This window comes from Arvicola amphibius, chromosome 7 (assembly GCF_903992535.2).
Source record: "Arvicola amphibius chromosome 7, mArvAmp1.2, whole genome shotgun sequence".
Classification (NCBI taxonomy): domain Eukaryota; kingdom Metazoa; phylum Chordata; class Mammalia; order Rodentia; family Cricetidae; genus Arvicola; species Arvicola amphibius.
Genome location: NC_052053.1, coordinates 80057539 through 80070295, shown reverse-complemented (window position 1 = coordinate 80070295; position 12757 = coordinate 80057539). Strand labels below are relative to the sequence as shown.

General features: G+C 38.2%; 1 protein-coding gene across 2 annotated transcripts in view; it reads right to left on the bottom strand.

Annotated features, from left to right (window-relative positions):
- The window catches only part of Rps6ka5 (ribosomal protein S6 kinase A5), a 172494-nt gene that overhangs the window by 7849 nt on the left and 151888 nt on the right, over positions 1-12757 (bottom strand). For both annotated transcript variants that reach the window (XM_038337483.1, XM_038337484.1), the window contains 5 exons: positions 11529-11654; positions 11014-11147; positions 10319-10412; positions 6979-7149; positions 507-698 (listed from right to left, as the gene is read on the bottom strand). In XM_038337483.1, coding sequence (XP_038193411.1) covers positions 507-698; positions 6979-7149; positions 10319-10412; positions 11014-11147; positions 11529-11654 — 717 coding nt within the window. The remainder of the gene's footprint in view (positions 1-506; positions 699-6978; positions 7150-10318; positions 10413-11013; positions 11148-11528; positions 11655-12757) is intronic.

Sequence of the window (12757 nt, the reverse complement as noted above, 5' to 3'; positions counted from 1 at the left end):
GACCAAGTAAAGCTATTTTGAGGTAAACATATGTGGAGGTTTCTCTAGTTTCTCACCATGCACATTTTGTGAAGAGCATGCTCCTCATATTACTATAAGGTACTTTAGTTATATCTATTAAATTTGGCAATTTATCCTAAACAATTTTGTTTACTTACATTTTTAGTGTGGAATTTCAGAGACTATGTGTTTTTATTAAGGAATCACTATTTTCACATTATATCTAACGTAGTATATGTCTATGTAAACACAACAATGCTTCTTAAAAACCAACAATGTATACTTTATATGAACCACAGAAACTGAAATCTTCCAAAATAACTAAATTTTATGCTTTTTTTCTATTATAAGCTGTAAGAAGTAGAAATATACCTCAGTGGACCTCCATTGGTTATACAGAAAACAAGCCAGCACATTCAGCCTTTTCATGAACTTAAGAAAACACCAGCAGGGGCTAAAGCCACCAAAGAGCTGACTAGGCTTAGTGGCTGTTAGGACACACTCACCAAGATGACACCCAAACTCCACAAGTCACAGGATTCATCATAGCCATTGTGTGTCAGGAGCTCTGGTGCCGCATAGTGAAGGGTGAAGCACGGGGTTTTGAGGGGCTGGTTGTCAGGTGGCTTGAGGCGTGCAAACCCAAAGTCAATTACTTTAATTTCTAGATTGTCGTTTTCATCAGTAAACAATAAATTCTGTAAGATGCCAAAACTCTGGTTAGATTCTCAACGAGATTAGGAGATCTGCTAATCTATCTCTGGAACACTGAATCAAGCAGTCCCATGGGGCTCTGGGAGCTGGGTGTCACACTACTGACTCTTCTTTATACTGCTTTGTGTCACTTCAGTTTTTAATGTCAGATGCTTTTCAACTATATCACTGTTTCAACTATTTGATTATACTGTGAACCCTGAGACTGTGTTAATAAAATCAACCTTGGGTGAGGAGGCAGAGCCAGCAACTATGTGAAATAATAAGTCTAGGAGAGTACGGAGAAGTCAGGAAGATAGAGAAATGCACAGGAAGGAGTAGGGAGGGACTTGGAGCTTCACGATCTTTTTTTTTTTTTTTTTTTTTTTTTTTTTGATTTAGGACAGTTGAAGAGACACTCTCTTGTTGTCTTTGGCCAAAAAGATAAGTTAGCAAGCTGCTTTCTCAGGCCTCTCTTGAGCTAGCAGATTTTCACCCCTATACCCGACTCCCAAGTCTTTATTGGTAAATAGAATGACAGACTTGATTAAAAACTACATTAGGCAGGAGTGGTGCTGGCAAGACAGTAAATTCCACCAGGCTGCAGGCAGCAGGGCCACAGAAGGTAGTTAAAATGTCAGTAGACTAAGCTGACTGAAAAACAACACACCGTGCTTTTTCTCAAGTCTCCATGGTCTCCCTTGTCTCCACTTCCCGTCTGAGTCTGTCTCCAGTTTCCTCTAGCACCCCACGTTTCACTGCAGCCTGACTCCTATACACTTACGCAATCCTCACTTACAGACGCTGCCCTCACCATCCAACCAAACTGAAGCTCCAGCTACTCCTATTTTCTCCCATCATAGTTTACTTTCCCTTTATGGTACTTATCATTTCTACATCTTTAGCTGAATGTCTGGTCCCTCTCAGACCATAATTACGTAAGGGCGAGGACTCTGTCCACGTCATTAAAGACGCTGTCCCTAGGGCCTAGTATAGGTAAACCCAAGTATAACTCATTTTATTAGGCTACCTTTTTAAAACAGTCTGCAGGTTTGTGATGGCTCTGTGCCGAGGAAACCTTTCAACACCATTCCCCAACAGCCATGTCTGTCTGATCTGGGACTTCTCACAATATGTTTTTCACCACTACCACATTTATGTGGTTATCTGTGACCAGTTGTCTTCAAGAATTAAAGATTAAATTTATTTATTTACTTTTTTATGTATATCAATGTTTTGCTTACAGGAATGTTTGTGTCTGCTGCCTTAAGAAGCTACAAAAAGGGGATGGTTCCTCTGAAACTGTAGTTACAGAAGGCTGTGAGCCACCATGTAGATGCTGGAAATTGAACCTGGAAGATCAACAAGTGCTCTTAACCACTGAGCCATCTCTCCAGTCACAGTGACTAGTAATCTTTGCTATTACTATTACTGCTGTCACTGCTTTGGGGACCATGAATTGCATGCATGATGGTGAATTAATCAATAAACATGTATTGACACTATCACTGGACAGATGTCTCCCATTTCTCTTCTTTCCCCAGGCCAATCTATTCCCTGAGACAGAATATTGAAATTAAGTCAACCACTAGCCCTATAAAGTGGCAGACAGTGGAGGTCAAAGACAAGGCATCTTGTGCCTCTACTGTCTGTCTTTTCTACCTGCCCTCCTCAATGAATTTTATCACTTCTTTTAAAGTAAGGGATATGTGACTCTTCCTTTCATTTGGCCACTCTCCTCTGATCCATCCAAGAATTATGATCTATAATAGCTCTAACCTTAAGTGTATGTCTTTTTAAAAAATATTTATTTATTATGTATACAATATTCTGTATGTGTGTATGCTTGCAGGCCAGAAGAGGGCACCAGACCCCATTACAGATGGTTGTGAGCCACCATGTGGTTGCTGGGAATTGAACTCAGGACCTTTGGTAGAGCAGGGAATGCTCTTAACCTCTGAGCCATCTCTCCAGCCCCTTAAGTGTATGTCTTAAATAGCAGGGCTATTTGATAGAGGGGCTGCCTAATGGGTATTGTGTTAGCATACATTTGTTTGATGCAGCTCTTCAACAGAGCTGCTTGTGACCCATTCGTTGTTAATGACCATCAGTATTTTGAAATGGGTCTTTTTCTGAGTTGTTGGTCTTAACAGTAAACCTAAACCATGTTGTAAGCACAAACCACTGTCATCCATGCTGTTGGCACACTTAAGTACCCAGGCAGAGAAGATTTACTTGTATAAACCTTAGGAACCAAATCTGCTAACTAACTTTAAAACTTTCCTCTACAGCTGTCTCACCTCTCTCAGTCTTTACGGAATTTATGAGTTAAGGCCTTGCTTCTGGGTTAGCTAAGGAATGCTGTGGTGGGTTTGATCTGTTCAGATTTTCTTCATGTGAACAAGAAGGCCTTTTAGCTTTTTATCGTTTATGTATTGTTCACTGGAATCATAATAACTTCCTTCAATAATTTTGACTTTGTATTCTGATTATTTTGTTTTTAGACAGTGTTATGTTCTTATAGTGATTAAAGGATTCCAGTTCTGGAAAATCATTTTCTTTCTTACTTATCTAGCTGAAGTAAAGAACATTTCATAATGTTTCAATGATTAAAATAAAAAAGATGGTTAGGTAGGCTGAAAACCACTGCCTAATCAAGACCTGCAGTGATACCACCAGTTGATATTCCAGCACAGATGAGGGAAATCTCACAAAGCCCCAGGCCTAGACAAAGAGCTACGGTATTAGTGCTGCTGAGAAAGGGAAAAGAGGTCTTGTCCAGGGATGACACCCTGATAAATTATTCAATCTCAGTCAGAGAGTGAGTGAGGGGGCATGGCAGTTGGAGTGGGAAGAAGAGTGGAAATGATATAAATACAGTACTCACTAAATTCTAAATTCTAAAAAAAAAGAAAAAACTTAAAGTTAATATAAAAAAGAGACAATAAAGTAGAAGTGCTGTGGGAGCACATTCTGCTCCTTCAGCCAATAGCCTTTAAGATACCAGCCTACTTGGGTGTGGTCTCTTATAGTTTAAAAGGCAGCGGGAACCTATGCCCTCTCTCTTGCTTCTGGCTCCTGTTCCAGCTGCTGGACTCTGTACCTGTTTGCACTCAGAGGACTATTGTTTACGATGGTGATCTGTAAGTTTTCCCCTTAAATAAATAACCCTTTTATTATCCTAATTCTGAACTGGTGTGGGATTGTTTTACGGCATCACAGAAGGAAAAGTAAAAAAATTTAAAAAAGATTTGAACAGTTTTCTTAAATTTTCTATCATACAATATCCAGACCTCAATTTTTGACAATGGAAGTTATAGCTCACAGGTGTTTTCTTGGAGATAGGTATCTGTCCTTCAGCAGTCATACCTAAGGTTCTCTGCAGTGCCAGGCAGTGCACTATCCATCTTAGGAGAAGCACACTGGACTTCTCCACACGGCCTGCCAAGACCCTGGAAATGACAACTTTATTCCACTAAGGCTAGTGAAGAACTTCCTTAGTCTTAATTCTTGGAGGAAATGGGGGGGGGGGGCAGGACATTCACTTTCAGCTGATGACTTCAATCCATTCAGCATATCAGAGAACATGTACACTTAGAGCACACTGCTCACTTCCTACCGCTTGTCTTAGGGTAGGAAGTGCAGTGTCACACAGTTCTACTTGGGGGTGTGCATGGTCAGGAATGGTAGGAAGTAACAATCGATTCACTTCTATCCACATTTCAATTTCTGCCTGAAAATACTGCCATAAGAGAACTTTTCTTAATCTTTTAAGAAGATCATATGAAGATTACAAAGCAGCCTAAGAATGTCAGCCAGCTTCTAAATTTGTCTGATTTACACCTAGAACTTAAGAGATATGTCTATGTAGAAAAAGAATGCCATTTAACCATCTACCAAAAATAGTCAGACCTAAAATGCTGCATAGGAAAGGAATTAAACTTTTAGTTTGGAAATAATATACTCTGCCATTTAAAAGTCAAAGTGAGAGCTATGGTTAGGAAAATGTTAGTTCAAAGGTACATTATACACTTTCCTAAAACCCAGCTTAAGAATAAAATGGTGGTGGAACATGCTGTATAATCCAACAATTTCGCTTCATTTCAAGCTACAGAAGTATCTTTTTTATCAGGAAAGTAGGAAGACAAATTTAAATTCTGCTGCAGAGGACATGTGCCTCATTTAAGACTCATGAGCTGACAGATGGCCAGTTATCAAAGAATAAAACATGTGAAAATGAGCTCTATACAGTCATGGAACAGATCTTTTCCATTAAAAAACTACATGCTTGTTCCTTGTCTATCAAGCAAACATTTAAGTGGTGTGCTTTCACATTTAAAAATAGACAGCTAATCTCCAAGGCACAGAGCACCATGTTTTCAGTGGGTGTTACGTAGGAGAGTGAGAACTATGATGAAGGATCAGGGGGGAGCTATCATAGTTGCAAGTTCATAAGACACAAGTCACTTCTGATTAATTACTAGCAATGGGAATAACAGTAATAGAAAGTACAGAAATTTAACGCCTGTAAAGGAATAAACCGATTGTAACCAGCCTTCTGTATCCCTGAGGACCACAACTGTGGGTTTAACCAACTATGGACTAAAAACTGAAAAAACAAACTAAAACCTGCAAAACAACTGTCTAGAAAATATGTTTTTCTTGTCATTACTCCCTAAAATATAAAGTATAACTATTTACATAGCATTTATAGCATATTAGATACTGTAAGTAATATAAACAGAGGATTTAATACACAGAAAAGGATATATGTAGGCTATGTGAAAATAATGTAAATTTTTATGTAAGATACTGCATTTCTGGATTTTTATATCAGAAGCAGTCCTCCACAGACACAGAGGGATAACTGTGTATTTGAATGCATATATTTCCATTCTTAAAACATCTTTTAATAATTTAAGACAAAGTTGCTTTTACAGAACTATTCTGGCTTAATAAAAAAGGAATATCAAACTCTTTAATATTTTAAATAGACTTGAAAGTATTTCATAATCACATGGGAACTAAAATAATGTTCTATTTTAGATCAGAAATATGTATAATTTCTCATACGGTAAAGGATGATTACCTGGCTTTAAAAAGTCAATGGCTGGGGGCGTCTTCCTGGACACCTGGGAACCCCTCTAGAGTCAAGTCTCTGCCAGCCCTAGAATGGCTCCCTTAATTAAGATATATAATTCCTTGTTCCCATATCCACTTTTCCTATATCCCAACCATCCTATTCCCCCAAGCTCTTCCCATCCTCCACTTCACACTTTTCTCTCCCCATCCCCTCTCCCCCCATCCCCAAACCGGACTCTCTGAATGTGGCTGACGGTGGAGGAGGACTGAGAAACCAAGGACATCGGCAATGAACATGAACTCTACAGCATGGACGGGCTCACTGTGAGCCTTGTCAGTTTGGTTGCTCACCTTCCTGGACTTAGGGGGAGTTGGGAGGACCTTGGACTTAACATAGTGAAGGGAACCCTGATGGCTCTTTGTCTTGGAGAGGGGTGGAGTGGGGGTATGGGTGGAAGGGAGGGGAGGGAAGGGGGAGGAGATGGAAATCTTTAATAAAAATAATGAGAAAAAAAAGTCAATGGCTTTTGTTTTTCAAGTTTTATACTACTAATTTTTAAAAAGGGAGAAAATTTCATATTTTTGATACCAAAAAGGGATCATTCTGAGTAAAAACCTTCTTCATTAATTAACCTTCTGAAAGAAATATAAAAAGCTGTTGCTCTTCACTGCTCTTTAGGTCTATAAATACCACAGTGTGTGAGTATACAGAAGCACATATAGAGAGGACAGCCTTATTAATTCTTGTGTGTAATTATGTAGAATAGATTTACGTACATTATTGTTTAGGAGCTATCAGTTTGATTTAAAAATGTGAAAAATAAGGTTTCAAAATACATCATCAAACGAACAAACTCCCCAAGATGGAATACATATATAAGGGTTATTATTTTTTGCTACAAAATTTTCCATTGCTATTTTTAGTATACAACTGTTGCATGAAGTATCTTTCCCATAAAAGGCTCTCACACTTACAAATATAACCGCAAGATGATCAGCTGGCAAGAGGGAAAAAAAGAGGACAAGTTTATTTTAAACTGGCACAGAAAAGAGAAGAGAAAGGGGAAAAAAAACCCTAAGAAACCTCTTCCAGTGTTTACTTACTGGCACGAGAGAAAGAGAACCATCCGAAAGCCTAACAACTACCTGAGGGCTAGCTAATCATGACTGCAGGTCAAACCGTAAGAGAGCACACTGTCACACCTCAGGCTTCAGATCTCTGTGCACTACTCCAACGTCATGCATGTGGCTCACAGCTGAGACAAGCTTCCGCATGATGTAGCTGGCTTCAGTCTCACTGAAGTGCTTCTTCTTCTTGATGCGCTCGAACAGCTCTCCCCCATTCAGAAGTTCCATCACGAGAAATGTATGAAGCTAGAAAGAATAATATGTGGCCTACTGAAAAGGTGTAGACATGCATTATCGTACAGAGTACTTACTGATCAGCAAATTTAAATAATCCCTTGCTTAAACAACCATCAATAATCCCTGCATTTAGAAGAAAGAGCTAAAGGATCATGTAACTTTTTAGAATTCGATTCTGGCAACAAAAAAGTTTCAAGAATTTCAGCAAAATCTTCAAAATCTTTTCCTTTATTTCATTTCCTTTCATTTGAACTCGGTGCTAATATTCTCCCTTGAGTTTTTATATTTTCATTTTAAAAATATGAATGAGCTGACAATAACCTGATAATCTATGGTAAATGATCCAGAGGATTACCAACTAGTGCAACTGCTGACACTCATCTAGCTGAAAGCTTACTTTGTTTGACAATTTGATTAATTACAAGATTCTTGTAGATATTCACTGCAAGTATCCATAACTCATTGTGTATATTTCTTTTAAAACAATTGTTTTTGACTCTATTGGCATTATCTTGATTCAATACTTTGTTTCATGTTTATTATGCTTTGCATTATTTCTATGAATAAAATGTACAGGGACTATCAAAAACAATCTTCAGGATGTAGTTTTACCTTTATAAACTCTAGGACCTTTCCTTATTAATAAAATGTAGGTAATAAGAAAGCTACAGGTGGTATCTTGAATAATGGCCCTCCAGATAGCCATGTCCTAATCTCTAAACCCGTGCTTTTTTTTTTATCTTAGAGGGCAAAAGAAACTTTGTAGTCATAATTAATAGTCTTTATGGCTTTTGTTTTATGTTTTTGAGACAGGGTCTCACTATGTAGACCGGGCAGGCCTTGATCTGCTTGTCTCTGTTTCTGAGTGCTGGGATTGTGTGCCACCAAGCCCAGTCCATGATTAAGATTCATTTTTCTTAAAAGTTTGCATGTACAATAAATGAGTGTTTTGTTTGCATATATGTCTGCACACCAGAAGAAGGCAGTGGATCCCATGGGACTACATGGGTTTTAAGAATTAAACCCAGGGCCTCTGGAAGAGCAGCCAGTGTTCTCAGCCACTGAGCCATCTCTCCAGTCCCTATGATTAAGATTCTTGAGATGGGATGATTACCCTGAATTACTCACCAGCATCTATGGTATGGGATTAATCTATGGAAGCAAGAGATTAGAATACTTCATAGAAGGGCAACAACCCAAAGAAAACAAGTGGCCTCCAGAAACTAGAAGTCAAGTACACAAGTTGTCCCTCAGAATCTCCAGAAGGAGCCAGCTCTGTCTACTCTATGACTGCAAATCAGGAAGACTAATTTTGAACTTATTATCTCCATTCATTGTCTAAACAGTGAATATATTAAGTTTGTGGTAATCTGTTATAACAGCAATTAGAAACACAAAGAAGATGTAAAACAGATCATGGCACACAAAATGATCACCATTACTGTACAGCCAAAGTCTGAAGACCCACCCTTAATCAACATAATTATTAGTTTAAAAATAGTACTGTACAGATATGAGGATCAACTGTGTCATTATCATAGGAAAAACTAAACACATATTTCAAAAAATGCATAACATAATTATTATTATATTTATACTACTACATGCAGCATTACATCATAAGAAAATTTCTATTTTAGTGACTCTTGAATTTTTAAAAATTGCCAATAAACAACTTAGAACATAAGTTTAAAAACTAGGAATGTAATTCTTGAGATAAGACATTAATCAGAAGATTCAAGATCCAATGTTTGGGCTGAGATACGGTGAGGGTCACAGACACAAAACTACAAGTGGGAGCGTCTAAGGTCATCCATCAGTTTCTTGATTGAGAGGTTAATTTTCTCTGTATTTGCAGTAACAGGACATTATCTTTTACTGTGCACCTTGAATGTACAGGGGACTTATTGTTCCCATGAGAATCTGAGTAGGCAGTGGAGCACCAGAGAGAGCATTCTCAGAGTACAAAAGTATTTCTTCTCATGAGAACAAGAGGAAGAACATCTTACCCATTTAGATGTTTAGTTCTTCACATAAAAAGACTGGGTTTTGCCTCCTCTAAGATAGTAGAGCAAAGTAATTAAAAGTTTGTTGGGTTCTGAAGTTGGAAGGGTGGGGCTCAGATACCAGCTTCACCATCAGCACACTGTAAAACTCTGTCACTGACCCTCTGAGTTTTGTTCTCTGAGTTCACAGTGCTAAGGCAAGGACAAAGAGGATACACGTAGAGTTTACGGTACTGTGCTTGGGCCACACACTGCATAACTGGCAGCAAAATGGAATTTATGATATATTCCTGCTTTCACCTGATATCACCATGGTGAGTCATTCTTAGTACTCAGAAACAAGTCCCAGCTATTCTAGTCAACAACATCCTAGCAACACAATGGTAAGTGCCCAGAACAGGTTCTCCCTACTAGATTTTCACTGATTGTGATCCTGGTACGAGTCCCATGACCTCAGATCCTTTGATGTTAAAATTAGAGCAAAACATATTCAGGACTAGTTTTGGCATTTGTGCCTTAATGCTGACCTTACAAGGCTGGGATGTCTGTTCTGTGTCAGAGAAAAGAATACTGAAACGGAGCAATTCAGGCATGGGAGGTGGCAATGGGGCAACTGAGAGAAGCTACAGACCAGTCACAGTGATACTCCGCCTGTGGCCAAGTGACAGGTTTTTGTGTGAGACTTCCATTGGAAAGCAGAACTAAGGGTAGAGGAGATCATAGAAGGACCTACCCTGGAGGTTGAGCACTTGTTGCCACCTGGAACAGATGCAAGGGAGCATCTTTGCCTTTCTGTTTCCTCTTGTCCTTCAGCTTGCACCAATTGGGCTTAAGAGTCCATTTGATGCTAGATGTAAAAAGAATGCTGAAGGCTTAAAATCACCAGTGTTGAATATGCACTGGTTAAGTGATGGTGGGTGGCAGCTGCACTCACAATAAGCACACACTGCAATCTGTGACAGTGCCCCTATGGCATCCACCATGTCAGTATGGCAACAATGGATAGAGGAAAGTTGAAGTGAAAGGAAGAACTGAGGCAGAGGTGAGCAGCGCGTGCTAGTTTCTCTTCCCTTCCTACTGCACATCCCTGATTCTCACCCAGCAGCACCAATAAAACTGGTGAGAAACTGAACTGTGTACATAAATTAGTACATGTGCATGAACTGAAATACCTGATCATGAAAAACTTCATGCAGCTTCACGATATTGGGGTGCCCTTCACAGAGTTTCAGAGCTGTTATTTCTTTCTGAGTATTGGCTTCCATCCTGCAAAACCAGACAGTTAACATCTACATGTCTCTCCCAGCAGACTTTGATGCCAGTACCCCATCCCTAACTGTTTACAGTGCATACAGACTACCTTTGTCAGAGTAATGAATCATACCACCCACCAGGAAAGTCAAACTTTACTTTTTAAAGAAAAACTTCCCTCTGAGTCAGAAAGAACTAGTTATACAAAGCAATGGATGCTCTTCTTGCCTGACAATTTGGTAACATTATGCAATCATGAAGATTTAATCCATTGCCAGAACAGCTAGCTGACTTATTCTCTTCTCAAAACTACCAGGAGGCTAAGCAATTTTGGAGAAAATTATTTCAAATATTCAACTAGTCTGTAAGTCTGATTAAATATATCATCACTACAAGAAAATTTTGAAATGAAAACAACAGATTGTTATTTATATCCACAACTGATTGATTACTTGAAAATCCTAATGCTAGAATATCAGGGACCAGCTAGTAAGGTAAAGCCTGTGTGTTAAAGGTTTTACAATACAATATACAGTTGACTTCCTTCTCCATAATCTTAACGTACAGAACTCCCTGAGTGGTATAAATAATTAAGAACCACTAGGACTGGTCATACCTTTTGCTGATAATTTTGACAGCAAATGCTTGATTACTTTTTTTGTGTACACACTTTCGACAAATCGAAAAACTTCCTTCTCCCAAAGGTTTGTCCTTCAGATCTAGATCATAGTGTTGATAGAATGGTGAGTCCTATTAAGAAATCAACACCATTTAATTTAATCAAAGATTAGTACACAAAGGATATGTAAAGCTGTAAATTAGCATGTAAATTAGCATTAACAAATTTTAATGTAATATATTTAATCATTAAAATACATTTAGTATACTTATATATTTATGTATCTATCTGTTGAAGATGCACTGTCTTCTATCGCTGTAAAAAGGAGCTCATACAAGTTGATGTCTATGATCCTCTAGGGAAAACATGGCTAGTTCCACTTACTCATCTTCTAAAACTACCCTTTAGTTCAACGATGATCTATTAAATTTACTGGACTTAAGAACACCAATTAGTATTTAAACATTCTCACAGACCACAAACACAGTGCCGAGGCAACCACGCCTATATACCTTCATCATTGCACTCCTGGCGACATTTGTCACTCCAGGGCGTTCAGCTCCCATGTGGAACTGAAGAGGATCTATGACAGCTGCATTACGCTTGAAGAGGATAGATGGAGCAACAAAGGAATAGCCCTAAAAAGAGAAGGAACGGTAAAGAACAAAGATTTGTAGTTTCACAATTAGGCATAGTCTAGATTGTGATTTCTTCTTCTCATAAAAAAATGGTCAGACGAGGATAATTTTACTTTCATTCAAAATACAGCATTAACTCAACAGAAAAATGCTTTTCAGAAGGAGATAATGCCATCTTCTGGTAGAATTAGATCAATTCAAAAATAAAGGTAGAAAGACTTCCTCTCTATTTTACCCCGAAATCTGACTCAAAATTGTAATTTTTTGCAATGATGATAACATTGATTTATAAATGCAGCTGACCTCAAAAAAGATATAGTCAACACATCAAATAAAGTAGCCCAAGTACTGTTTCAAACAAGAAAAATAAAGGGTTTCATTAAGGTTTATCTCTAATTCAGCAAATGTTCGATTTGCATTCTGTGTTTTTAGAATATGTAAACTTAAAATTGAGTTTTGGAAAAAAGAATAAGCCCAATGGGAGAATGATATGATAAACCGGTGATAAAAATGCAGGATTACTGTGTGCAATGACATTTACTGATTTACCAACAAACATCTACACATGGTTAGCCATGTACTCTAGTGACATAGGATATCCAAGAGGGACACTCTAGATGGCCAGATTAAACCACATTACAGGCACAGTGGTCAGAAAAGTACAGCTACAACACAGTTCAATAGGCACAGTATCAAACCTGATAAAGAACCTTTCCTAAAAAAATTCTTTATTTTTAACTTTTTAAAGATATAAAATAATGTGTTTTATTATAAAATTTTCTCACATACATTGTTGTGATAAAATCTGACATAAACAAACAAGCAAATAAATACAGGGGGTGAAGAGATGGCTCAATAATTAAAAGTGCATGCTACTTTTTCAGAGGACCTGAGTTTAGTTCCCAGCACCCATGTCAGATAGCTCACAACTTGTAACTTTAGCCCCGGGGATCCAACAATTGCCTATGACCTCTGTAGGCACTTGCACCCACTCACACACACCTAAAAACAAATCTTTAAAACAAAGATGAAAACAACCTGGGGAGAAATGGCTTATTTTAGCTCACAGTTACAATCCATCACTGCCAGGAAGCCACAGAGAC